Source organism: Drosophila busckii, chromosome X (genome assembly GCF_011750605.1).
Source record: "Drosophila busckii strain San Diego stock center, stock number 13000-0081.31 chromosome X, ASM1175060v1, whole genome shotgun sequence".
NCBI classification, from domain to species: Eukaryota; Metazoa; Arthropoda; class Insecta; order Diptera; family Drosophilidae; genus Drosophila; species Drosophila busckii.
The window spans coordinates 20,607,881-20,620,767 of record NC_046608.1 but is presented as its reverse complement, the minus strand read 5'-3'; the positions used below and the strand labels follow the sequence as shown (position 1 = coordinate 20,620,767).

The following is a 12,887-nucleotide window of genomic DNA, read 5'->3' as shown; positions in this document are numbered from 1 at the left end:
ATTTTTCTTGTAATTTAGCTAAGTGGTCTGGCTCTGGCTCTGGCTGCAGCTTCGGTTGAAATCAAATTATTAGCACAAGATGTTCTGTCGTCGCTGCTGGATTGACTTTACCGCTAGTGAGAATTATGTGGTGTGTGCCGGTCCCTGTGCTTGGCCTTATCATGCCACCTGCGCCAATCTCTCCAGGGACATGGCTCGTGAGCTTGCCACAAGCAGCAGCAGCGACTTTGCAACGACATCGTCTGCTGGCTTGGAATGGTATTGCCGCAATTGTCGTCAACTTTATCGCCTGCAATTGTACTTTGAGGTAGCTATGCAGCCTCCCCCACCCCCCCACTCTACATACCCTTTTGCTGCTACTTTATCTTGTGCTGTCGTCTGCTTTCACTTAAGACTCTCTCAGCCATTGTAACTTGATTTATGTGTGTGCTGCGATTTGATGCTATCAAATTGAATCTGCTTGGCTTGCAATCTAAGCAAATTGCTTGAGAGCTATAAATAATGCACATGCATAAACATAAATATAAATAAATTAACGACAAATGTGCAAGCCAAAAGTTTACACGAGCATACAATCAAAATGAATAAAATCAATTTTAAAGTTAACAAATTTTCATATTTTTAAGCTTTAACCTTTAGCCAAGCTCAGCTGCCTGCGCTCGAATTTCTTTAGCGCACGCACTTAACGTTAATTGCAAAACGACGACGAAGACGACGACGAGCGCGTCACTTGACAAAAGCTGCGCAGCCAGCGCCATTTTTAATTGTAACTGTAATTTTAGGTATTGTGTGCTCAAAGTGATGACGGCGCTGCTAAGTAGGCAACGCTTTTTAAACTGCACTTGGAATTTTCACTCCCGCTCACTCTCTTTGTCTCTCTCTCTCTCTTTTTTGCAGATTGCCATCTGTGATGATTACAGCCTGCCTGTAGATTTTGTTAAGAAACGACCGTCCAGTTTCGATCCCTGCCTAGCGGAGGCAATACCAACGAATCCGGAGCATTGGATAGCGCCAAGTCCACAAACTGAATTTGTAAGTACACAGATTTCTTGCCCACCCCCTTGCAGTTGAAGGTTACGCAGCTTTATTGGTAAAAAGCAATTAACTGCGGCTAATTGATAAGCTGCCCTCAAATAAACAAAAACAAATGTGTGCGTGGTTTGAAAAGTTGAATGAAGCACGTCAGTTGCATTAATGAAAAGCGCAATGTGCTCCCCTCTCGCCCACTCAGCTTAAGCATTGGCTTTTGATTATTTAAGCAGCAGCAAACAAAAGGCAAAGCAAAAATATTGCGCAAAAAATAAAGCAGAACAGAAATAAACGCACAGCAGTTGGTCAGTCGTAAAAAAAGGAAGAAAAAAAAACATACACAGCGTAGATATTAAACATTATGAAAGAGCAGTGGCATGTAGTGGGTGGGTGGGTGCGTGTGGGCGTGTGGGCGGCGTGCGTGTGCCACAAATCAAATGAAGAGCAACGAGTCCGAATACAAGAAAAAATCTCTGCGCTTTATCTCGAGAGTTGGCAAAACAACAAAAATGTGTAGAGTTTTTATCACACACACACGCACACACACACACATGCACACACATATTGTGGCATTGTTGTATGTTGCGCTCCCTTTTGCATATTAGCTCGTAAACTGAAAGCCAAAACGTTAGCAGCGCCGCATGAGGCGCATAAAAAGCGGCAACAACAACAACATTCAGTTGAAGTACGTTTTATTGAAATTTGTTTTTAGCCCAGGGGCATGCGGCATGTGCCACACAAAATGCTGCTGCCTGCTACTCGCAATAGTTGTCTATAGCCTATTGAGCAAATCAAGCTAAACACTTGCCATTAGCCTCAATGGGCTGCCTGCTGGGCAGGGCTGGGCAAATAAACGAAATTTTATAAGCAAGCAGTAAATTTGTTTACAATAACAACAATTTAAAGCCTTCAAAAGTTTTTAAAAATTAGCATATAAAGCAGCAAATAAAGCAGCTAAAATTACAAGCAGAAATAATATAAAAAATTATAAACAAATATGTGTAATAAATTTTAAAAATTTACAAGTTTTCCATAGAGCTATAGACTGAAAATTCTGCTGGCTCTAAATTGTTGCCTTTGGTCTCATTAGAAGCTACAAGACAATTGTTAACAATTTAAAGACATGTTAGCAACTTTTAGCGGTCATAACTAAATATAAAATTGCCACAAGTTCAACGATTTGCTTTGATTGATAGATTGATATATTGATAGACTGTGGCAATTATTATGTAAACTTCAGAGCTGCAGCTGACTCTTGGCTCTGCCCTTACGACTGGGCGTGGCTCTATGTATATTAATTGCCCTAGGGCGGCAATATATTTATTGTCTAAATGCTGCAATATTTATTTATTTTTTTTTGCTTTTATGCGCAAACACAAAGCTGACGCACAATGCTGCGGGCTATAAGCACACACACACACACACACACACATACATAAATGTAAGCCGTTAATGTTGCTGCTGCTGCTGTTGTTGTTGTTGCTGCTTTAGCGTTTTTTAGGCTCAACTCGCATTTGAAGTTGAAGCGCGCGCTAAAAACCTCAAGCGCGAGCTTTAGACTCCATTAACCATTTGCAGTTGCTGCTGCCAAAACTCAACGCAACTCCCTTTTGCGCTTTAAAGTGCACTTCAGTGTATGAGTGAGCAAGAGGCAGAGAGCGTAAGAGAAAGAGATAGCAAGTGTGGGCTTGTTGTTTGTTTGAGCTACAGGCGGATTGCTCTCTATGGAGCAATATCAGCGATAACAGAGGCTTCAACACACACACACACACACACACACACATACATACATGCGTGTATATGTATATTTCAATAACTTAGCAACGGTGTCGCGTTGCTGTTGCTGCTGCTGGCTTAACAACAACGCATATTACTCATACGCCGCTTTGTCTAGCTACAAAACTTTTGGCATGTGTAAAAGTTTAAGCTGCCAACAAATATTAACAACACTTTTATTACAATAGTTGAGTTATTTTATATTAAAAAAAAAAAAGCTTAAGCTTGCACTGCTTTTAGTTATAAATAAATAGCAAGCAGCTAAGCGTGCGTCTAGTTTAAATTTTATACTTTTGCTTGCAATTGTTGAAGCTTTAAGCTGCCTTTAAACTATTTATTTGTAATGACAGCCCAGAGACTTGAGTGCTCTTGCTGCTGTAGACAGACGCCCGCTCATATGTAAATTGTAAAGCTGTCGACTCAGTTAGATATAGATATAGCTATATATATGCATATGCAAGCAGCGTTCACTGTAGTCCTCATAGACAACAGAACTTGAGTTTTGTTTTTTCTCTTGTTACGTTGGAATTGTCAGGGCATGTGGGCAGCGATTTTCATTAAGGTGCGCATATAAAAAGAAATCATGTTGCTCTGGCAACAACAACAACAACAACAACAGCAACAACAAAAGCAAACAATACGAAACATTCGTCATCATTTTGCTGCTTGCTCTGCCTGCATTTCGATTGTAGTTTGTCTAGCCTGTCGTCAGCGATTTCCACTACAAGCTTCAGTTCGCTTGCAGACAGACATAAAGACATTGCTATATATACACATGTGTGTGTGTGTGTGTGTGTGTGTGTTTAATACTGTATGCTCAATAATCAAGGGCAAATATTTAAACAGTGAAAATGTTTGCACACACACACACACGCACACACATACACATATGCATACATTTGTGGCAAGCAATATCGCATTATAATTCAGCTAGCATAACTAACAGTCTTAATTCGATATGAATAAAATATTTATAGAAATTCTATGCAAAATTGAATAAATAGTTTTCATATTTTTTAAATATAAATTGCTGCTATTTGAGTTATATTTAAATTTATTGCCAGTTAAATATAGAGCATAATAAAATAGTTTAAAAAAATAGCAACTCTATTCAAAATTCATGGCATAGCATATATTTTAAATATAATTTTGAGTTATTTCAATTTATTGCCAGGCCTTAAATTAAGCTAGAATTCTATATAAATGCCAAATAATTATAGAATATATTATAGCTAAATATCTAAGCGATATATATTAGATATAGCATATAGTTTGCTTTGATTTGATACTTTAGCAACTTGTTGTGTTAGCTTTATATTTTATTAGAAATGCAATTGGCGCTTAAATTTAGTTTAATCTATAGCTTGCGATATTTCGATTAGTTTGCTTACATCGCTAACAAGTCTACAGCGACTGAGAGAGAGCGACAGTGTGTGCGAGAGAGAGAGAGAGAGAGAGTGAGAGGTGGGAGTAACCTGTGCAATTCGCCAACAATAGCGACTGTCGCTGCTATGGGCAACCAGTTGAGTTAGAGCCGTCGCCGCAGTCGTCTGTGGCTGGGAGGCGAATTGAATAAAAAGGGAGGCGCCTCGCCTCGGCTTGCAAGTTCAAACTCATTAAAATGGTTTCATCGAAGGCAGCAGCAGCAGCAGCAGCAGCAGCGACAGCAGCTGCCGCTTAATTTATGAGTTTCAATTAAAAATTCTATTCAAATTTTGCAAGTGAGCGAGGACAACAATGAACCAAAGCAGCAGCTTAGTAGCTTGACCAGCCAGGCAGCCACCCACAGACGACGCCTGCCTCATCAATTTGCTACTTGCAACATGTTTAGCAAGCTGTCTCTCAAGCTTTCAACATACGCAGCGCAGCGAACGGAAATTTATGTTTAACAATAATGCGAATGCCAAGAGCGAGCAGTGGGCGGGGTGGGTGTGTGTGTGTGTGGGTGGGTTTGGGCTGTAATGTGTGCACATTAGGGGGCAAGTTAATGTTGCTACTGCTGTTGCAGTTTGTGTCATGTGCAGCGATTTGTCATGCGACAGGACAATGAAGCAAAAGCAGAGCGCAGACATAAGAGCTGAAGAGGAAGCGCAAGTGGCAAGTGGCAAGTGGCAGTTGCAACATGTGCCCACTTTGATATTGATTGACAGGCATTAGCTCATCCAAACTGCCGGCCACAATGGAATTTAATTAACAGCAGCCGCGTCCCACCCACAATCTGAAGCATTTGCTATGCTTCTCATGTAAAAAATATAATTGAAAAAAAACCACAAAGATTGCAAATCGGTGTGTGATAAGCTCAATTTTAATTAATGCGCCATTGATTGCAGTTGAATTTCAATTGAATTGGCAAAGAAATCAATAGAACGTATGGGCGTAAGGGGCGTATGGGCGGCCACGCCCACACACTTTTTGCATGACGCACGCACATTTTGCAATTAAATGCAAATTGAAACGCAAATCAAATTAGTAGCAACCACAAAAGCAACAACAACAACAACAACAATTAATACGCTGCTTCTTCTTCTTTGCAGCTGCCATTCAGCGAAGCCGCACAAGCGTCCCAACAACAACAACAACAAATTGTTGCAGCAGCAGCAGCAGCGCCGCCGCCTGCAACGTTGCCGCCCAACAACAACAACAGCAGCAGCAGCAACAGCAACAACAACATAAGCAACAATAACAACAACAACAACAACAACAACAACAGCTGCAGCCTTAGCAACCAGCAGCAGCCGCAAGCGCAACACAACAACAACACATTGCCCGCTGTGCCACAGCAACAGGCAGCGCCACAGCAACGTGCCACCTTGCAACATCCGCCGCTGCCGCACAGCAACATCAAACAGGCGTGCGTCAAACTCATCGAGGGCTACTCGGATCCAAAGGATACGCGCCACGCTCATCCGCATCCACATCCACATAGCCACGCACATGGTCACGCCCACGTGCAGCATAAGAAAGTTTATCACAAGAAGGCCAAACGTCGCAGCAACAGCAGCGGCCACAGCAAGCGGCAGCAACAGACGCTGCCAACGCCACGCGGCCAACAGCAGCAGCAGCAGCAGCAGCAACAGTTGCAGCTGCACAAGTTGCACTCGCAGCAGCGACACTCGAGCTACAACAACAACAACGCCGCCGCACAGTCGAACAACAAAGCTAAACGCAGCTCGCAATATAATTCAGGTGAGTGGGTTAAGCTTCAGTTTAAAGTTATTACAATATTCAGAGCTAGCGCCTATCGCTGATTTGCAGCCTATGGCGCATTGTTGCCTAAGCTCTAATTAGTTTCCAAAGTTGCTGCGGCAGCTGCAATGACAAGATAATTGCCTTGCAGCTTGACAATGGCCAAGGATTAATTAACAAGCGCAGGACTCTCCAACCAACATTTGACTATTGTCTGTCGCAGTCTATTTGGCGCTTGGCTGCTTCACAATGCAGTCGCAGTCGCCGTCGCCCCATTGCAATCTCCAGCTCCAGCTCTTTGGCTATTTAACGCCTCACTGCTCCAAGCAGCAGCCACCGCAGCAGCCGCAGCAGCGCCGTAAACTTAACTTGGCTTACGCTTCCAGCCAATATTTTCGTCTATGCTACGCTTGTGGCTTTTGGTTTAAATAAAGTTGCAAAAGTCAAGCAACTTTAAATGAATGTTTAAAGTTTCTTGCCAATTTGCTTGCCAATCTAAATTTCAATTCTATTTAATTTATTAAATTTCTTTTATAATTTTTATATTAATTACTTTAAACATTTGCAGATTCTTCGGCGCCCAAATCCTCGGACGAGGAAGCGGACATAGATGAGGAAGTAGAGCGTACTGTAGTCCACACAGCTGCAGCAGCAGCAGCATCGGCAGCAACTGTTGCCAACCAGCCCGTTGCACTATTAAATTCCCCGGACAGCATCTCGGATGATCTGGTGCGTCCATTGCCGCCGCAGCTGCAGCGCAGTCCACGCAAATTAATTGCAACCCTAACGGAGCACAGCAAGCGCCAGCCCTCACCCTATTACTACTCCGATCTGCTCAAGAGTCGTGACAAGGACAAGGACAAGCAGCTAGAGGCGACACTAGAGCGTGAGACAAAGCAGCGCAGTCGCCAGTCAACGGCCAGTGAGCCGCCAGCGCAGCCATCGGCAGCGGGAGCAGTGGGTTATCGTAAGAGCAGCAGCTTGGATGCGCCACAACTGCCAGAACTAGAGCTTGGACTGGGATCTGTGCTAACAGAACAGCAAGCAGCAGCAGCGGGCGAGGAGGAGGAGCAGCAGCAGCAGCAGCAGGAGGACGACGAGGAGCGCGATAACAAGCGCTACAGCTTCACCGAGGACGGAGTTCGGATCATACGCTGCGAGTGCGAAACGCCAAGCACCAGCACCTCGGAGGAGTCCGACTGCAGCGAGTGCATCAAGCGCCGCCAGTGGCATGCCCGTGCCTTGGCCCTAGTCCGCAAGACTTGCAACGTTCAGCCACGCCCACAGGCCTTGCCGCCTCACATCAGCAGTGGTGAGTGACTTATAATTTACATAATTAATATCAATAGAGTAAAGCCGCAAAGTTCTTTTCATTATTTTCCCAAAGATTTACGAAAGTAAAATTCTAAAATTTATTTTGGAATTTATCCTCAGCCAAAATCACACTTAATTGGCTCTTAAGGCTATCAAATTTGTTGAATTGTTTTGGTTAATGAGCAATATAAGCGATTAATAACTTTTTGGCTGACTCCATACAATTGATTTGTATTCAAAAAAGATTTGCAGCTTACATTTGAAACTAGAGCATGGCTCATAAATATTTTATTTTTATTTTATATCAATATTTTGCGACAAATCAACAATTAAATTTCATTTAATGCAAGCTTAAGTCTTTAGCTGAGGCGGTTTAGCTCTTATGCTTTTCTCTATCTGCATACATAGCGGTAAATGCAGAAAAGCAATGCAAAGCTCACACACACACACGCATGTAAGTGGCCTCAGTCCATGATACAATAATGTAAGGTAGTAGTAGTGGATTGCGCTCTTTGGTTTGAGTGTTTTGGGTGCCTAGCTTCAGTCGGTCTCGCTCACATCGTATACAAAACGAAAAGAGCGAGAAGACGAAGCAAGGAACGTAAGAGCACAATCCGTTAGCTTATATTATTGCATCGTGAGCAAAGCTCACACACACATGTAAGTAGCTGAGAGCCTACGTGACTAACTAGCGAGAGCAGCTCTCTTCGCGTTTCTCATTTGCTTATGCGCTCGATCGCTGCTGCGACTGCAACTGAACGAGCGCGTCGCTGCTTTGCTGCTGAGAAAGAGAGCGAGCGCTGCGCTGCGCCTTAAGTACAGTTAGAATATGAGCGTGTGAAGCTGAATGAACTGCAGGCTTAGATAAAGAGAGAATTATATTCAAGGCATAAATAAATGCGTGACTACGTGACAAAGTGCAAGTGCCCATTCAATTATTGTAATTGAATATTAAATAACATTTATTCATGTGCCGAATAACTTTTTAATGTGTATAAAAAGTGTATAAAATATTGTCTCAGCTATATAGACAGTGAATTGGTTGATTTCAACAAATATTGATTGTTATTATTTTATTCAATTCAATTCATAGGTGAATTGCAGCTGCAGTTGCAGCACTGCGACGCCGGCGAGGGTGAACTGCTCAAGAGCTGCCCCCCAGCACCAGCTGAAACGGAAGTGGGAGAAGAAGTCGTCGGACTGGGATTGGGATTAGGATTGGGAGTGGCAGAAGGTGAGAGAGGAGTGGGAGGAGCAGCAGCGTGTGATAGAGAGGAAGAGTCGATGCCGCCGCACCGCCTGCTTGGGCCAGCAGCCGTGTGCGGAGCCTGCATACCCACGCTACCCAAATTGGGCAATGAGCAGGATTTGGATGCGGAGCACGAGCAGCTGGAAGATTACTTTCGTCCACGCAGCATCTTCTATGTCCATGCGCATGGATTGCATGAATGCAGCGAATGCAAACCGCCACCGCCGCCGCCACCAGCAACATCAGCAGCAGCAGCAACAGCAGCAGCATCAACGTTAGTTGGTCAGGAGTTGGAGTTGGAAGACTCGGATTCAGATAACATGGCGAGTCGACGCCGCCAGTTGTATGAGACGGCCTTTGACTGCAAGATTGCCAAGTCAGATGACGATCTCGATGATATCGATCGCATCTCGAAGCATACGCTGCTCCTGCAGCTCAATGGCAATGCCAGTGCCGCCAGTGCCGCCAATGCCAATGGCAATGAAGTGAAGCGAGCCAAGAACAACAAGAATCAAGCGCTGCAGCAGCAACACGATGCCCAGGAGCAGCAGCAGCAGCAACAAGTCGATAACCAAAACCAGAATCAGCAGCAACAGCAGCAACAAGCAGCTGGCACAACAACAACAACAACAGTTGCTCTCGTGCAGCAGCAGCAGCAGCAACAGTTGCCGTCGCGCGTTTACACGCCCTCGCCGCCATCGACGGCACCGCTGCCCATGAAATTTCCAGGCAAACACGATCGTTTGCTCATGAACAGCATCAAAAGTGCGCCCAATTTGCCAGCAGCGCAGCCAGCGCATCCGCGACTGCGCGATCTGCGTTTGCCCTTGGGCAACATGCGACATCAGCAGCAGCAGCAGCAACAGTTGCAGCTCTGCGCCAGCAGCAATGACAACAGTCTCACCGACAGCGCCTATGTGAATCCCCCCTCCAGCAATTCCGCCGCCTCTGTATCGGCCTCTGCTTCAGTCTCCGCCTCGGTGAGCGGCGCTGGCGTAGCCGCTGTTGCTCCACGCCGACCACGCAGCTTTGTGCTTGAGTCCGGACGCGTGCTGGAGCTGCGACGCAGTGCGCGTCAACAGCAGCAGCATCAGCATCATGGACAGCAGCAACATGGACAGCAGCAGCAGCAGCAGCATAGCCATAGCCATAGACGTGCCACGCGCGGTGGCACTTACAGCTCCACCGAGAGCATTGCCACCTCCAGCAGCGGGGGCAGCATGGAATCATTGCGCTCCAGCACCAGTGAGGGCAATCGCAGCACCTCCAGCTGCGAATCGCGTCACTCCAGCTCGCTCAGCTCACACAGCTCCGAGAGCGGCAACAACAGCGCCAGCGGCAGCAACAGCAACAGCTCCAGCCTGGCCTTTCCACTGCGTGCGCCGCAGCTGTTGCACTCCAAGCTGCACATACTCAGCCCCATATCGGACAAGTCCTCGCAGGAGCCAGCCTCCGAGCAGTCGGCACAGCAGCCCATAGATGGGGCCACCAGCAGCAGCAGCAATCAGCAGGTAAGCGAATCATAGTTGGTCAAAGCTATAAATGCTAATGAACACTCCCAACTTTCCAGCACTTCATTGGCGATGCCCAGCAGCAGCTGACCAGAGGCGCCGGCGGAGGCGCCACTGTAGCAGGTCGAGCACCCAACAAGGCGCTGCTGCAGCTGGCCGACGAGCTGCTCGGCTCGGACAGCGGCATCTCGTTACATTCACGTGAGGATGGCAAACCGCAGGCGTCGTCCTCATTGGCTCTGCAGCGTTTGACGTTGCCAAAGCTGCAGTTGACCAGCCATGATGCAGTGAAGCAGGATGCCAATGGTGCTGCTGGCAGCACAGCAGCAACACTAACTGCAGCTGGAGCTGGAGCTGGAGCAGCTGCAGCAGCTGGTGGAGCCACAACTACAGCAAATGCGCTGGCGCAAGAGCTGCGCGATTTGCCCTTTGACATGCCCAAGCTGCGACGACGCAAGACGCTGCTGCAGCAGCAAGAAGCTGCCTGCACCTCGGGCAGCGCCACCAGCGTGGATCTGGGCGAGCTGCCCTTCGACATGCCCAAGCTGCGACGACGACTGCGCGCCAATCAAGCCGAGATCAACAATCTGATGCACATGCATAGCACCGAGTCCAGCGGCATCTCGCAGGCATCCTCCAGTCATTCGATGCGTGGTGATGAGCACAAGCTAAACAGCAAGCTGGGTGAGCACCCACCCGCTCAACGCGCCAAGCGTGAATAGAGATTCATATATTTTCTTATATTTATTGTAGACACCGCCCTGTTCCGGCAGAATCTGACGCTAAATCTCAACGAGCCGCGACAGACGAGCAAACAGTTTGGCAGCTTGGACTTGCGCGGCCTGAGCAGCCACAAGGAGCTGAACATGAGTCTGGGCCAGGGCTATGTAACAGCTGTGGATCTTATTGATGTGGCCATACCACTGGAGCGCCAAGGGTAAATTTTAAACTGAAATATATAGAATAAACAACTGACTAATCCACTTTTCCAAACCTCAGCTGGTACCATGGCGCCATTACACGCGTCGAGGCAGAGACAACGCTGCGTCCCTTGGCCGAAGGATCATTTCTAGTGCGCAATTGTGAATCCACCAAGCAGGACTATTCGCTGTCGCTCAAGTAAAGACTGCAATTTAAATTAATACAGCACATAACTCATATCGCTCTTTTCAATTTTAAAACAGAGGCGCCAAAGGATTTATGCACATGCGCATACAACGCAACGAATCGGGGCAATATATACTTGGACAATTCAGTCGTCCCTTCGACACAGTGCCGGAGATGATAAGACACTTTTGCTTGAATCGCCTGCCAGTGCGTGGAGCGGAGCACATGTGTCTCATCGAGCCCGTCATAGCCCAGCTGCTGTAGAGATGCTGCACCCTCCACTTTACCCTCCAAACGACACTCACACACTGTTAAGTTGTTGACAAACAGAACAAATCGTATAAGCGATAACACACACACACACATATATATATATTTCGTATAATGTTAACTGTAGCGACATGTGCGAGCCACTAGTCTATAGTATATAGTTATCTATATATCAACGTAACTATTTTCAATTTATTTTTCACACACGCACGAATTAGTTTAGTAAAGTACTTAGCACTTTCTCAGACAATACGTAAACTCACACAGATACAGTCTACATCTGATGATATATATGTATGCATATATAAAACAAACTAACACAGCTTATATATACATATATATGTATATATATTGTTAGTTTGTGGTAAATAAACAAAAAAAAAGTCTGTTTTTTTTTTGGTAAAAACCTAGTACTTAGATAAAGCTTAGATGAAAACAAAAAACATGCAAAATATCATGCTATATATATATATTTATATATATTTAAAAAGTCTAATCATATTTCGTAGCACACAAAACTGAAGCAGAAGCAAATCGTAACAAAATGCAATTTAAGTTATCGATAACTATGTAAGGCACATATAATTTATGTACATGTATATTTATTATTTTTGTAAGCGTTTACTTTTTGTTAATATCATAACATATACTACATATGTATGTATATGCCCATTATCTTTGTTTCAACTGCTAAGCATAGTTATCGATAACACTTGCACGCAAGCTTTTATTTTAGCTGCAAAACTCGTAACAAATTTGTTGATTAATTTTATGTTTCAAACTACTATAAATATTTATATAGTATACATCTATATATTATATTATATTATATACATACACGTATGTATAACTAACTCTATGTATATGGTAATCATATAACGATATATATTTTTTTTCAAGTGTAACGTTTTTTTTGTGTTAGTTGTAGGCAAAGCAAACGCTCAAAGCGCTTTGGTTTATATTGCACATGAGTAAAGAAAAGAAAAGGAAAGTAAGATAAAGACAGAAGCAAAATCGAAGACAATTATAGAAGCTGTAGAGCAAGGATATAGCAACGCATATGAAATGTCGATCTTAAGTGTTAGTTTAGAGCAAACTACATTATTATTATTATTATTATTATGATTATATAGTATATATATATACACACACACACATATTTATACCAGATATTCTACACAGAGAGATATTAACAAGCAGTCAATGGTTTTTTGGTTCCACAGAGTAAAAACTTAAAGAGATTACACAAAGAAGAGAAATTGATATAAGTGCAATACACATATATTTATTATACATATATATATGTTTATTTAATTTTAGTAGCTATAATTTGTTTTTATGTGTGCCAAAGGATAACAAGAAATGAAGATTTAAAGTATTATTATTATGCTATCCTAATTTATTTTTGATATTGTTGCTAATTTCTAATACTATTTTTTGCAAAA

The 12,887-nt window shown here is 44.1% G+C and overlaps 1 protein-coding gene across 1 annotated transcript in view; it reads left to right on the top strand.

Annotated features, from left to right (window-relative positions):
• LOC108605107 overlaps positions 1 to 11,761 on the top strand; it is a 42,972-nt gene extending 31,211 nt beyond the window's left edge. Inside the window, 9 exon segments of the mRNA XM_033294518.1 lie at positions 898 to 1,032; positions 5,402 to 5,470; positions 5,472 to 5,991; positions 6,560 to 7,303; positions 8,399 to 10,065; positions 10,125 to 10,749; positions 10,819 to 11,002; positions 11,065 to 11,184; positions 11,250 to 11,761. Coding sequence (XP_033150409.1) covers positions 898 to 1,032; positions 5,402 to 5,470; positions 5,472 to 5,991; positions 6,560 to 7,303; positions 8,399 to 10,065; positions 10,125 to 10,749; positions 10,819 to 11,002; positions 11,065 to 11,184; positions 11,250 to 11,436 — 4,251 coding nt within the window. The 3' untranslated portion in view covers positions 11,437 to 11,761.
• Positions 11,762 to 12,887: the final 1,126 nt, after the last annotated feature.